This window comes from Acomys russatus, chromosome X (assembly GCF_903995435.1).
Source record: "Acomys russatus chromosome X, mAcoRus1.1, whole genome shotgun sequence".
Classification (NCBI taxonomy): Eukaryota; Metazoa; Chordata; class Mammalia; order Rodentia; family Muridae; genus Acomys; species Acomys russatus.
This window is the reverse complement of record NC_067169.1, coordinates 27584284-27598558: the sequence shown is the minus strand read 5'-3', so window position 1 is coordinate 27598558 and position 14275 is coordinate 27584284. Positions and strand designations below refer to the sequence as shown.

General features: G+C 39.5%; 1 protein-coding gene across 1 annotated transcript; it reads left to right on the top strand.

The window, feature by feature from the left end:
* The first annotated feature begins 3485 nt into the window (after positions 1-3485).
* LOC127184863 (FANCD2 opposite strand protein-like) lies at positions 3486-4010 on the top strand. The gene has a single exon (XM_051141288.1). The coding sequence runs from the start codon at positions 3486-3488 to the stop codon at positions 4008-4010; it is 525 nt and encodes a 174-aa protein (XP_050997245.1).
* The last annotated feature ends 10265 nt before the right edge of the window (positions 4011-14275 follow it).

Here is a 14275-nt window from a genome sequence, read left to right as displayed (position 1 = left end):
TAGTAAGGGCAAGGTTCTATCTCAGTACAGATATGTGCACAGCATCTAGGATTTAAAATAGCAATGAGAAATGTGGCTAGAAATATCTGAAGTCAGAAGTTAGTCTGTGAAAAAAATCCTTCTAATTATTCAAATGTGTAAAATTGTAAGCAGAAGATTAGATTCTTATTTTCAGCTACTTAAAATATAAATTCTCTTCTGTCAGAAATAAACTCATTTAAGAATTTATTCCTCATATTTTGATATGAGATTTTATCAATTAAGCCATAACATTTATACTATGATACTACAACACAGACAAACTAGCCTGCTGATGAGTGTTGTCAACACACACACACACACACACACACACACATGCACACACACACAATTAGCCTCTGCACAAGAAACTTTAAATGCCTTTAAGAATCACAGCTTACGTATGAAATAAACTTGATAAAAGTTTTCACCAAATTGCATATTTTGTGTGATTTTATTAGTGATGTTGCCTAGAGATCATTCTTGGAATACTGTGGTGAATGATGCTGCACAAGTGAGAAGAAGAAGCCATGGAGAAGAAATTAAGGAGTATAAAGCCGTGGACCAAAGAAAAGAGTCATTTTAGCAGCTTATTAATAATTGACTAAAAAAATTCATACACACATATGAGATAATATAGTAGAAGTGTATTGATCATGTCAAATTCTTCATTATTATTGTGGTGGTAGAATTATACCTTAAATCATATACTATAATGTTTTGAATTTTCTGTATTTAGTTTTATAAGATATTTTAAGATTAATTTTGGTTGAATGTTATGAGAGCTTGATGGATTAGCTCTACTCTTCTCTGATAATTTTCATATTTGGATAATATGCTTAATACATAAGATAACACAAAGAATTATAAGTTACTAATGCTGTAACAATATACAGAGTTATATCAAATTAAATATGAAATTTAAGTTTATGATACTGTACTCTAACCTATTCCAACCTGAATGTATTCCGTTGTGGTAGTTTGAATGAGAACCTCTCCCATAGGCTCTTATGTTTCAATACTTGGACCTCAGTTTGTGGAACTGTTTGGGAATTATTAGGAGGTCTGGCTTTGTTGGAGGAAGTGTGTCAGAGGGAGGCCTCTGAGGTTTCAAAAGAAGCGTGCTGTCTCACCATTTCAAGCTATTTTCTTTACCTTCTGCTTGTGATTTGAGATGTGAGCTCTCAGCTGTTCATGCTGCTATGCCTTTGCTCTAACATCATAGACTCTCACCTGCTGGAACGGTAAGTACAATGAAATGCTTCCTTTTATAAGTTGCCTTGGTCATGGTCATGGTATGTTAGCACAGCAATAGAAAGGTAATCAATGTAGATGTATGCAGTGAGTGACACAAAACACTTTCTGAAGAACTTAGCAATTTTCCTGGCAAGTGATCGCTTAAAACTGCAATTAAAAATCAAGAGTTATTGAGCAAAAACTATTGTTATGGTAATTTTGTTCTGTAATGATTTGTGTGTTGCTGAAGCATGCTATAAATACAGAGAAAGATTCAAGGTGCATAAGAAAGAGAAAAGGCCTTCCGTTGCCATCACCCTTCTCAGATCTAACCTAATTTTTATGACTTCAGCATTTTCCTTACTGTTTCAAGTGCCTCAGCATAGTTTTCAGGAGACTGGCCTACATGGAAATCGGACACAGAAGTCATACTTTTTTCCATCTGAAATATCATGGACAACACTATTAAGACAGCCAATGAACTGTATTCATTATCAAAACATCTATCTTCACTGCTTGGTGTGGCCTCTGTATAGCCAAATTATATTGAATTTCAATATTTTCCCTATGTTTCTATCTTAACCATGTTTCTTTAGAGCTACCAAATGTTTCCACAAATAACCTTATAATTGAACTTATAGAAATGGGTTGCATAAGGAAGTGAGTACCCCAAGATATTTTTGCTCTCCTCAATTTTAGTTAAAGATTACCAACTTCAAACAACATACCCCCAAAGCTACCAGATCACTTCTATAGCGGATACTCAAGAACTTAGATATCTCTTTCTCTCCTGCAGCCTACACTTGATTCTTCTGAAGGGCATCTGTCCTTTCCCCTTATCAAAAAAGCTGAGTGTTTTTTGTTTTGACTTCAAAGTCTGAGTAGAGGTCCCTGTGGCAGTGAGGCAAACTCCATTTTCCCACCTGCATGGAGCTGTGCTCTCCAATGTCAGTGACATTGCTTCACATTTGTGAATGCTACTTTGCCTTCAAAGATAGACTAAAATAAAACCAAACAGACAAAAGGCACAGACATGGTACTGTGCAACTATGGTCCTAGCACTTGAGAAACTGAGGCACGATGAACATGTGTTGGGGGCCAGCTAGAGTTGCATAGTGTATAGTAGGGTATCTAGAGATACCTAGAAAGTTCAAGGTCAGCCTGGATATATAGGAAGTTGAAGGCTAACCTGGGTTACTTACTGTCTTAGATAGAGTTTCATTGCTATGAAGAGGCACCATGACCACAGCAACTCTTATACAGAAAACATTTAACTGGGGCTGGCTTATAGTTTCAGAGTTTTAGTACATTATGGTCATGGCAGGAAACATGGCAGAGTGCAGACAGATGTGCTGAAGAAGGAACTGAGATTTCTTTATTCTATTCTTCAGGAAGCAGAAGGAGACTGTGTGCAGCTTGAGCATAGGAGACCTCAAAGCCCACCCTCACAGTGGCACACTTCCTCCAACAAGGCCACACCTACTCCAACAAGGCCACACCTCCTAAGAGGGTCACTTCCCATAGGCCAAGCATTCAAACACATGAGTCTATAGGAGCCATACCTATTCAAGCCACCAAACTTAGTAAGGCATTATCTTTTGATTTTCTTAATCAGCATTGAAGATTGAACTCAGAGCCTCACACACGCTAGGCATGCCATCTACCAGTGAGTTACAAACTCAAAGTACAGGCTTCATCTTAAACAAACAAACCAAACAAAACTAATATCGAACAAGACAAAACATATTCTAACATCATAGCTACAGTTTTTTTTCACAGCAGAAGTAGCCAATAAAATAACTGCAAAGAAGATAGATGAAGAAGAAGAGGAGGAAAATGTCTTTGTGTTTGCTCATTACTTTTATTATGCTATTTTCTTTAAGATGCTTTTAAAGGTGACCTAGTGATATTTTTATATATTTGTTTGTATAATATTAAAATCTTATTTTGTATCCACTTTTATTGCAAAACAGTAAATAATTCTAAACTATCATCTTTCACTTGTAGTGTGATTGTATGACAAAAATTTGTCTTGGCCTCCAGCTCTCTGAGGATTAGGCAATAGGTGGGTTCTGACACCTCATAAAGGGACCCGTCTAGCCTCCAGCCTTGCTATTGGTCAGGTTCTGGAAGTCTTGAGTCACAAAGGTGGTTGCTAGGTTCCAGGTAGAGAAAAACTCAGCTTCTACTCTGAAGTCTGCACTGTGGTAGGGAGTACAGGAAGACTACCAATGGCAGGATACCAGCTCTGGTCTCCGTGGACCACTCTGGATGAGAATTTGAGGTGGCTGAGGCGCACAACACCCACCTTTTCCTCCAAGCACCCTTTTCGGGCCTCTCCTTTCTTCCCCCAGAGCCCTTACAACTCTGAAGTGCAGCGGTGCTTTCAAGAAGTTGCTGTAGTAATGGAAACTGCAGACAACCCCGAGTTACCTGGCCACCCGTCAGATCAACTGAGTGGAACTGCAGACAAGAAAGTAGTGATCAGGAAGCCCGAGCCCATCCGCCTCATTGGATTGGATTGTGTCTTCGGCAGCGTTGTTACTGTCCAGCCACCCAAGTGGACTGGAACCTTCAGAGTTTCGGATGGATCAGCCTTCTCCAAAGTCATCAGCAAGGAGCAACAGTGGCCGACTGGACTTAAGGAGGCTCAGATTGAGATGACGATGTCTATGTGCAAACAGATGCTACGCTCGATTCTTCTGCTATACGCAATATACAAAAAGTGCACCTTTGCCCTGCAGCACTCCCAGTAGAGGGCTCCCAATTGGACCCCTGTACTTCACACCACAATTTATGTTATGTACCTGGAACTTACACTGTCCATATAAATCAAACTATAACATCATACCTGATATTTCACCTTTCTGTCAGGCTGTAACCATCCAGAAGTTCTTCATCTCCATTTTTCTTCCAAAGCAAGACCAACAAGACAGCAAGGAAGAGCATTTCTGCTTAAAAGCTGAACGGACACTTAAAAGTTAAAACTCCCACCACCGTTTTCATGCAGTAAAGAAGAATTAAACAAACCACACAATCCAGACAGTCTATTGTGAGCATACTTAAGCCTCAAAGACAATGAAGAGCTGTGGGAAGAAAGAGGAGGTTAAAAAAAAAAGACATGTATGAAAGTTCTGTGTACCAGAAGATGAAGGGACCAAAAATCAAAATCTTCCTGTGTGTTAAGGACTAGTTTGAGACCATCCTTCCATCATCAAACAGATAAGGACAACAACAAACCTTAACTTCACAACCCTCATATCATTGTGGGTAAAACTATTAACAAATATTAAACAATCTTTACAGCCTGACAAGGAAAAACGTAACAGCTTTGAGACTGGACATTTTGGTGGAAGACGGGAGAGTCCCCATTTTAGCTCTTGGTGTTCTTTTTCTAATAAATTACAATTGTTTCACCTAAAAAATATTTTTAAAGTTTCTCATTTCAAACTGTAAAGTAGTCCTAAGCTAGAATTCTTATGCAATGAATAAAAAAAAAGTGTTAGTTTTACCCTATTATAACATGGTTCTGTTACTATTCTGAGTTTAAAAATTGTCCTACAAATGTTGCATGTTCTCTCATTGGAGGTGCCTAGCTCCAAATCTTCAAATGTGAATCCATAGCCTGTAGTAACTACAGAAACTAGGGAAGTCAAGTGAGACCATCGTTAGGATAGGTGGCTCAAGGAACAATAGAGGGGAGAATAACAAGGCAAAAGGAATGGTAGGATACACTGATGTGATAGAAAAACCTGAAAGGGGGGCTCTGTATGAAGGGTGAGGGAGGTAAATACAGAAGGAGGGGGAGGGTAAAGGGAAATAGGAGTGATGTGGTAGGGGGCAGGCTGGTTAGGGAAGGGAGGTAAATACATGAGGAGAGAAGGAGGTAAAATAACAATATAGCTGACTTGAAAAGCCACAAGAAATCACACCATTAACCTAAAAACTCTATAACACGTGTAATTAAGTATATAAATATACATACATAGTTTTAGTGAACAATTCTTATCTGGACTGATGGTGCTTCTGCAGAGTAGAAGGCCACCTGACAAAAACCCCAATCCCAGACATGGGAAGCCCTCTTTTGAGTTATTGGTTTGGGATGTCGAAGAGACTCATCCAAATATAGCTTAGTACTACTGTTGTCCTTAGTTATGCCCCAGTAGGGGAAGATAAATCCTTATGCTGACCTGAATGCCCCCTTCCTGAGGATCATACGGTACTATGCAAGCTTTCAAAGGATCGAGGCAAGGTCGTCTCATCCAGCTATCACACCTATGAACCCTGTCAGGGGTGGCACCACCCACAATGAGCTGGATCCTCTCACATCAGTCATTAAGAAAATACCCGAAGGTTTGCCTACAGCCTGATCTTACTGAGGCATTTTCTCAGTTGACACTCCCTCCTCTCTCATGGCTCTGGCTTGTTTTATTGACAGAAAACTAACCCCCAAACAACATAGGTCTGTTACTCCCGGTACCAACTTCTGTCCTAGTTAGGGTTTCTAATGCTGTGAGGAAACACCATGACCAAAAAAAGGCAAGTTGTTGAGGAAAGGGTTTATTTGGCTTCCACTTCCACATCACTGTTCATTATTGAAGGGAGTCAGGATAGGAACTCAGGCAGGTCTGGAAGCTGGAGGCAGGTGCTGATACAGAAGCCATTGGAGGAGTTCTGCTTACAGGCTTGCTCCTCATGCCTTGCTCAGCCTGCTTTCTTATATAACCCAGAACCACCAGCCCAGAGAGCATACCACCCATAATGTTCTGGGCCTGCTCCCACCAATTCATTTATTAAGAAAATTCCTATAGCCTGAATTTATAGAGGCATTTGCTCAATTGAGACTCCCCCCTCTCTGATGACTCAAGTGTGTGTCAAGCTGACAGAAAAGCAACCAAGAAACAACATTAGTGACAACCATGACATAATAACGCTATGGGTACAGGAGTGGCACACATACCTTGGCAGTAACCATCGGCTGTCCAGTTGGACCCAAGCCTAAGTGCACAAGAAAGAACTTGAAATTAACAACAACAACAACAAAAGAAAAAAAGTCCATTGAAAATAGCATTTCATCAGAGATAGGGGAGGGGCCCATGTGCCCCACCCCCACCCACACAAGGGACAGTTGACAGTTAACAGTGGCTGGGTCAAAGGGTATCATTTTCTTTACTGTTGAAATGTAGTCCAGTGTCCTATTCATGATCATACAATCAATCCTAATTAAACTTGTGGGCACACACAGACATGAAGTTTGGAAGGGGACTTCCTGGGAAGAATTGTTTTAGCAGAAGGAAGGAGATATGAGAAGGTAATGGGAATGAAAATTCTTAAAATTCACTATCTATATGCATGAAGCTGTCAAACAATAAACAAAGAAAATATCAGGCCAAAGATGGAAGGAAATAAGAAAATTAAAAGGCAAGTAAATGGAAACATTCAACAACTACATAAAAAGAGATATTTGTAATTATTGGTTGCCAGAGGATATAAATTAAAAACAATAAAAAAATAGAAACCCACCAAATAGGAAAAGCTATGATGAATCTGGATGATGGGTAATACTGAGTTGTTGGTAGGCTACTATGAATTAATGCTCTATGGCAAGGTAGATAAGGTGAAACAATCTTGGTCAACTGTGTGTGTGTTTGTCTATATTATTATAACAGGGCTATATTGAGTACATTCACTTTAGTTTAGTTTGGACAACAAAGTTGAAGATTATGTGGTTGTCCATCACTGGAAAATAGTAATGACTGCAGAGGTACATGATGAAATATTTTTTTTTGTTTTGTTTTTCGAGACAGGGTTTCTCTGTGTATCCTTGGCCATCCTGGACTCACTTTGTAGACCAGGCTGGCCTCGAACTCACAGCGATCCACCTGCCTCTGCCTCCCAAGTGCTGGGATTAAAGGCGTGGGCCACCACGCCCGGCTCATGATGAAATATTATACAGTTAATTGGAAACCAGAATTCTGCCAGGGAGTTCATAAAACAATGGAGGACCTATTTTTCAGTAATAACAAGGTAGACATAAAAATTATAATAATTGAAATGAGATCCATTTTTAAGTTATTATACGTACACACTAAGCAGCACTGTGCTTTCCCCAAGATATATTAATGACGTGCCTCCTGAACAGATCAGATCCTTTTCTTCTCTTTTTTTTTTTTGCCTTTTTTCTGCTCTTTCATAACCTTTTCTGTTTGATTTATCTAGGTTTATCTATGAATGTTAGTAAAATCCCAGTGCAAATATTTTTTATGTTCTAGTAATGTAGTTGTGAAAAATAAAACAATTTTTCATAAAAATAGGAGATAGAGTGCTGGAGAGATGGCTCAATGGTTAAGATCATTGTCTACTATTCCAAAAGACCCAGGTTTGATTCCCAGCACCTACAAAGTGGCTCATATCCATTTGTAACTGCAACTCCAGGGATCTGATACCATCTTCTGACCCCTGTGTACACGAGGCATGCATGTGGTACCCAGCTATATGTTTGGGTAAAACACTCATACATACATACATACATACATACATACATATATACATACATATAAGTATACATACATATATACATATATTAAAATATTTAAATATGAGCATGGGCATTTGAAAATACTTTGGTTTAAAATAATTCTTTATTGAATACACTATTTAAAAATTCAATTAGATATATGAATTATAATTTATTTCTGGCGAGAACAATCAACATATCTCCATGGCTACATCTCCCTATGTATCCCTTTAGAAAACTAGCCTGTCTGCTCTGGTAGCCTCCTTAGAAAGACATAGTAAGGAATTGACTACCAGTGGAAGGAAAGCCAGCATGATGAATGTAGCCTGCGGTGTACAGCAGTGTTTTACTTTTACAATCACTGTTCATGGTTGGCCCTGTCCAACAGAGGGGAATCAATATTGAGTCAGTTGAAGAAGAGCTATTCCTTTTTCAAATTTCAGACCTAGACATATATCTTAGTGATATTCACATGTCAGGACAAAACCCACAGTTACAAGAATGTATATTATAGTAGTAATGTTCTTTAGTAGCAAAAAAATATAAACAGCTTGAACATCAGTAGTAAGAATATAAATTTACTCTGCAATACATACTGTGAAACAATGAAAATAAATGATTGTGAGCTATGTGAGTATAGACTTTGCAGAACTAATGTCAAATAATAAAATCAAGAGGTAGAATGATATGCCTAGTTACATACAGTTTTACGAATATGCTTAACAACATTGTACATTATTAAGAGCATATGACTTAATGGGGATTATATAAAGAACTATTTGGAACCCTCATAAAAACAAAACCAAGTGTGCTGATTTCTGATGAGGGAAGGAAAAGTATGAAGTAGGGAGGATGACATCAGTAGTCCAGCTGTGTCTCTGATGAATATTTTTATAAAAGCAGGAGCCAAACCAGCACGATAAGTTGCCACAATCTGACAAAAGTGATAGGTGCAAACACAGAAATGGATGGAGAAGAAAGCATGCTTCCATGATGCCACATGAACATCACAGTGTCAACAGATACTCCCTGAGGAGAGGCACAAACAGGGTTACTCAGGGATCTGTGGAAACTTAAATGGTGGTCCTGGCCTGATCTCTACTTAGGCCATGGCCACACCATAGCTAAAGATCACAAAAGTGTCAGTGCACATATCTACATGCCAAAAGAGGATTTCATGAAAATGGCCTAGCTTACAGCTCTGAATTCAATACATATGACTATCTAAAGATTTTCTCTTTACTGAACACAACATACAATAGTAAGAGAGAGAGAGAGAGAGAGAGAGAGAGAGAGAGAGAGAGAGAGAGAGAGAGAGAGAGAGAGAGAGAGAGAGAGAGAGAGAGAGAGAGAGAGAGAGAGAGAGAGAGAGGAACAGAAGGAAAACATCTAGAAATGAGGCTGAAGCTTCTAAGGTAAAAGGGTGGGCATATATACAGGGGGAGGAGGTCCCCTTCAGTCACAATCATAGGAGAAGGGAGTGAGGGGGAAATGGGAAGGAGGGAGGAATGGGAGGATACAAGGAATGGGATAACAATTGAGATGTAATATGAATAAATTAATAAACTATATTAAAAAAGGGTGGGCAGATAGGCTGGGAAGATGGCTCAGTGGTTATGAACATCGCTTGTTCTAGCAAAGAACCAGAGAACCCGAGCTCGATTCTGAGTGTCCACATGGCTCCTCACAAGTACCTACAACCCTGGTTTCAGTGGATGTAATCTCTCAGAAATCCATGTAAAATACCAATGTACAGAAAAGTAACAATTTTTTTAAGCCAGGCATGGTGGTGCAAGCCTTTAATCCCAGCACTCAGGAGGCAGAGGCAGGCAGATCGCTGTGAGTTTGAGGCCAGCCTGGTCTACAGAGTGAGTCCAGGACATCCAAGGCTGCACAGAGAAAGCCTGTCTCAAAAAACAAAAAAAAAAAAAAAAAAAAAAAAAAAAAAAAAAAAAAGTGGGCAGATATTAGGTAAAACAAATGAATAAAATTTAAAAATTCTGGACTTCAAAATAATTTTGCAAAACTGATATTTTTGATGTTTTAAAAATTCATTTATTTATTGTATATGAGTGCTTTATCTGCAGAAGAGGGCATTAGATTACATTATAGGTGGTGTGAGTCACCATGTGGCTGCTGGGAATTGAACTCAGGACCTCTGGACCAGCAGAAAGTACTCTTAACCTCTGAGCCATCTCTATAGCACAACAAAACTGATATTTTTGAGTATTTTTTTTGTGTGTGTGAGCATGTAGAATACCAGCAGAACAAGAATAACTCTCAGGGTGCTGATGATGCATGCCTTTAATCCCGACATCGGGAGAACTCTGTCTTGGAAAACCGAAAGAGAGAGAGAGGTGGGGGTGGGACAAGGAATATTTTATCTAATTGATGCAAATAGAATGTAATGGCATTCATATGATTTTAATTCTGGATTCATATACAGAGCAAAATTATCAATGAAACACTGGCAAATCAAAGTTATTTTCAAACTTCAAGAATTCAAAAAGGGTTGCATTCTATATAATCTTTATGAGAAAATTCCTCTATTAGTACTAGGTGTAGGAAACTTTAGGCTCTATTCTGAGAACCAAAGTGGGGGGGGGGGCAGTTCTAGCATGGTATTTGTGCAGGTAAAAAAAAAAACTTGTTCATACTATAAATGGACCTCAAAGGCTCCAGGCACAACCTATTTCATGGAACAGATAAGGCAAATGAAATGCTGGATTATGTGGAAGCTTTGGTGTCTTACATAGCTCCCGTTCCTCTCAAACTTGCTATGTGCCAAGAATGGCCTGGAACTTCAATCTGCCTCCCCTGTGATGATATTACAGGAAAGACCACCATGCCTGTTCTATGCCACGCTGGGCATGTCATTAGCAAAATTCTTGCCTGACATTCAAGAAGACCTGAATTTGATCTCTTGCACTGCATAGACCAGCATGATGATGCATGGCTGTAATGCCAGTACTCCAGTGGTAGAGGCAAGGGAATCAGAAGCTCAGAGTGATCCTCAGCCATATAGCAAATTCAAGGTTAGCCTCGGCTATGGAAAGTACATATGCTCAAAGTTGGTTGCAGATAAAAAAAAAAAATCAATTCTCTACTTTGGAGGAGAATCCCTTTGCTTAAATTTAACTTGATTTGACGATTCAAAAAGTCACTTAATGACCATCTAGACTAAAAGGGATGAAGCCTCAAACCTTTTGTCTGGTTCTCTTAGGATGCTCAGAGTGAAATGCAATATCTGTGGGAGCCATTTGCCACATAAGGAATGCTGATTTTGTTTTTGTTTTTTGTTTTTTCCTGAATGCTGTGCTGGGAGAAAGCCAAGCCTCAGGAAAATGGCCCTTGGTTTGACAAGGCTTGGTAGACCTTCTGCTCTCTCAGTCCAATGGCAATCATATGAGAAGAATTAACAGACCTGTGTCAGGCTGCAGTACATTCTGACTCCATCATTGACAGATTTTCAATCCTTGGGAGACACCACACGAGGACCCCTCAGCTAAGCCCATTGCTTCCCCCCAGGAGAGTTGACAGTAACTGATTCTTTAAGCTTCTGCATCTTGGGCTGCTTTCAATTGGCTGTTGCCTTTGTTTTGACAGTGCTGGGGGTGGGTCTTGAACATACAAAACAATTTCTAACCAGGTGGTAGTGGGGCATGCCTTTAATCCTAGCACTGGGGAGGCAGAGGCAGGGGGATCTCTGTGAGTTTGAGGCCAGCCTGGTACACAAAGTTAGTCCAGGAAAAAAACTCTATAGCTGTCTCTGGCCTCTTGGGGGTGGTTTCTAATATATCAGTAGATGTGCACAGTGTGTTTTCATTTTGTCAGTCCAAAAAAGTGGAAATCTATAAAAACTCCAGGAAAACCTTAAAATCTACCTAGCAAATATTGATTCCAGTACAAAGGAATCAAAACATGGCATGATTTTGAGAAACTGGTGTACCTTACTCAGACAAACTAAAAGAGCATCAATTATAGTTCAATTCAATGAACTTTGTTTCAAATGACCTGGGAACCATGATATTGAGTATATAGAAAAGAATTCTTGTAGCCCAGTGCAAATCATAACAGTGATTATTGGGCTAAGGAAACCAAATTAAAGCACATATGATTCCTCTTTTATCAGGAAAATGGAAATATTATCTAACTATACGTGGAGGCCACCACATGGTTAGAGTTAAAAGAACTCTGTGAAACAAACACACTGAACTTTTGTTAGATAACATGGTATGGAAACTTGCCTCGCTTGCAGCATATACAGATTAAATAAATTTCGACTTCCATTCCAGCTCTAGAAACCAAATTCTTTTATTTCCTGTTTTCCAGTTTAGTCGGCCTTCCTCAAAGTTCAGTGGTGATGACAACATGACATGGTCATGTTGACATAACAGCACATTTTCAGATGTAGGGAGAGTTAGCATGAAAAGACTCTAGTCAGTCTGAACATGGCAAACATGTCTCCTGCAGACTTTCCCCTTCTCCCTCATTCTCTCTGCCTCACTCAGAAAAAAAATTAGAAAACATTAAATTATATTCTAAAGATAGGCACTAAGGTATATTCCCTTTTTTGGCCACTTCCTCCTCCCGAGTCTCTAGCCTCAATTTTCTTTCTTTTTATTTTTTTTTTAAATTGGGAAGATAATTTATATCTGATATTTCTAAGAATTTGATACAGTAATTATGCACCAAGATCATTTAACACAATATCTGGTATACTAAATAAATACATTTGGCAACTATTACTACCAACATCATAACCATACTGACTGGCAGCTGGACCTGCAGGAGTAGGAGGTATAGACAAAACGGAGGCAAGAAAGCCAAATCTGGCCCTGCATGGATTATTGAGTGATGTGCTGTAGTGCACTCATTTACATCTTGGGCAGTAGTGAATGTGTGCCTGTGTCTGTGAGTGTCAGAAGTAGCATAATTATGTAAATAAATTCAAGGAGTATTAGAGATAGATTGCTCCTCTTCTGTAAATCTGGTTCAATTACATAGCTTCAGACAAGTGTGGTGGCTTACATCTATAATTCCAGCATTTGCAAGGCAGAGGCAGGAGGGTTGCTATGAGTTTGATGGCAGCCTGGGCTGTCTAGTAAATTCTAGGCTAGCCTGGGCTATAGGGTGAGACTTTGTCTCATCCCATCCCGCGCCCCCAGGGTAGAGTGACATAGTTTTGGGAAGGGCATGGGAATATATAAAGAATTTACTCCATGCCCATCTTTGCTTGAGGGTACATGAAGGGAACAGCATCCTCTCAAGCTACTCTGTCTCTGAGGTCCAAATAGAATGTGTTGGGGAACTGAACTTGAATGCACCGGCTTTGCTGCCAGATGAATAACGTAGGAGCAAGTGACCTGAGCTGACTTCATCCTCTTGCCCTATAAATACTTGAGAAAGGCATAGTTACACTAAAGTTCAGCATCTTCAATAATTCACCTGTCAGGTTGAATTATTCCATCTAAACTGGTCCTGACGTTATAACTTGACTCTAAAATGAGGGCAGTGAGAAAAGTCACATTGCCACGAGAAGCTTACCTATGGATTTAGCACTAATAAAATCCTGACCCACACAGGACAGTACATCATAATTATTGGACTTTCCATCCCTGGGGTAACTTGGCATGTTAACACAGAAATATATCTAGAGAATGGGCCTGAGCCAGGAAAAAGAAGGCCAAAGGCGCCCCCTGTGGCATTTAATGACTCACACAGGGACTGTGTTTCTGCACTCGAAGAAATGTCTCCATTACTCCTACTGACCAGGAGAGTATGAGTCAATAGTTGAAGCGAAAGCCTTGGATGGTATGCCAAAAAAAGATGCCAAGATGGTCTTCATAATTCCTGTCCCCACTGTTCCTACACTGTCCAGCTCTCTTCATTGAAATCTAAATGGGATCTGGGTATAATGTGCTTCTAACTTAGCATACAGAAGAGGAGAATGTTTACAGATGTATTTAACATCCCAACTCTTAGTTTTTAGAATCTAGGTGGTAGTGTGTGTGTGTGTGTGTGTGTGTGTGTGTGTGTGTTCATATGTACAAGTGAGTGTAGGTGCCCAAAGAGGCCAGAAGACAGCATTTGAAGCACTGGAGCTATAGATATAAGCCTTTTGAGTTGTCTATTACTGGTTCTTGGAACTGAACCTGTACATTCTGCAAGAGTAAAAAGTGCTCTGTAATGGCTAATCTTGGTTCTCAATTTGAGTACATATGGAACTAAAACCCAAAATAGAGGGCACAGCTGTGAGGGATTTTTCCCTCTGAATTTGAAGTAAAAAGATGAACTTCTAATCTGGAACTTTGAGTTAGGAAGTCACACCTTTAAACCCTAACTTTTGAGGTCGGAAGATGCACACCTTTAATCTGCATCTTAAGGCAGGAAGACACACCTTTAATCTGGGCTCCACCTTCTGCTGCAAGCCTATTTAAGGATATGGAAGAAGGAAACTTTTGTTCTTGGTCTGCTTGCCCTCATCTTGCCAGCACATCCATT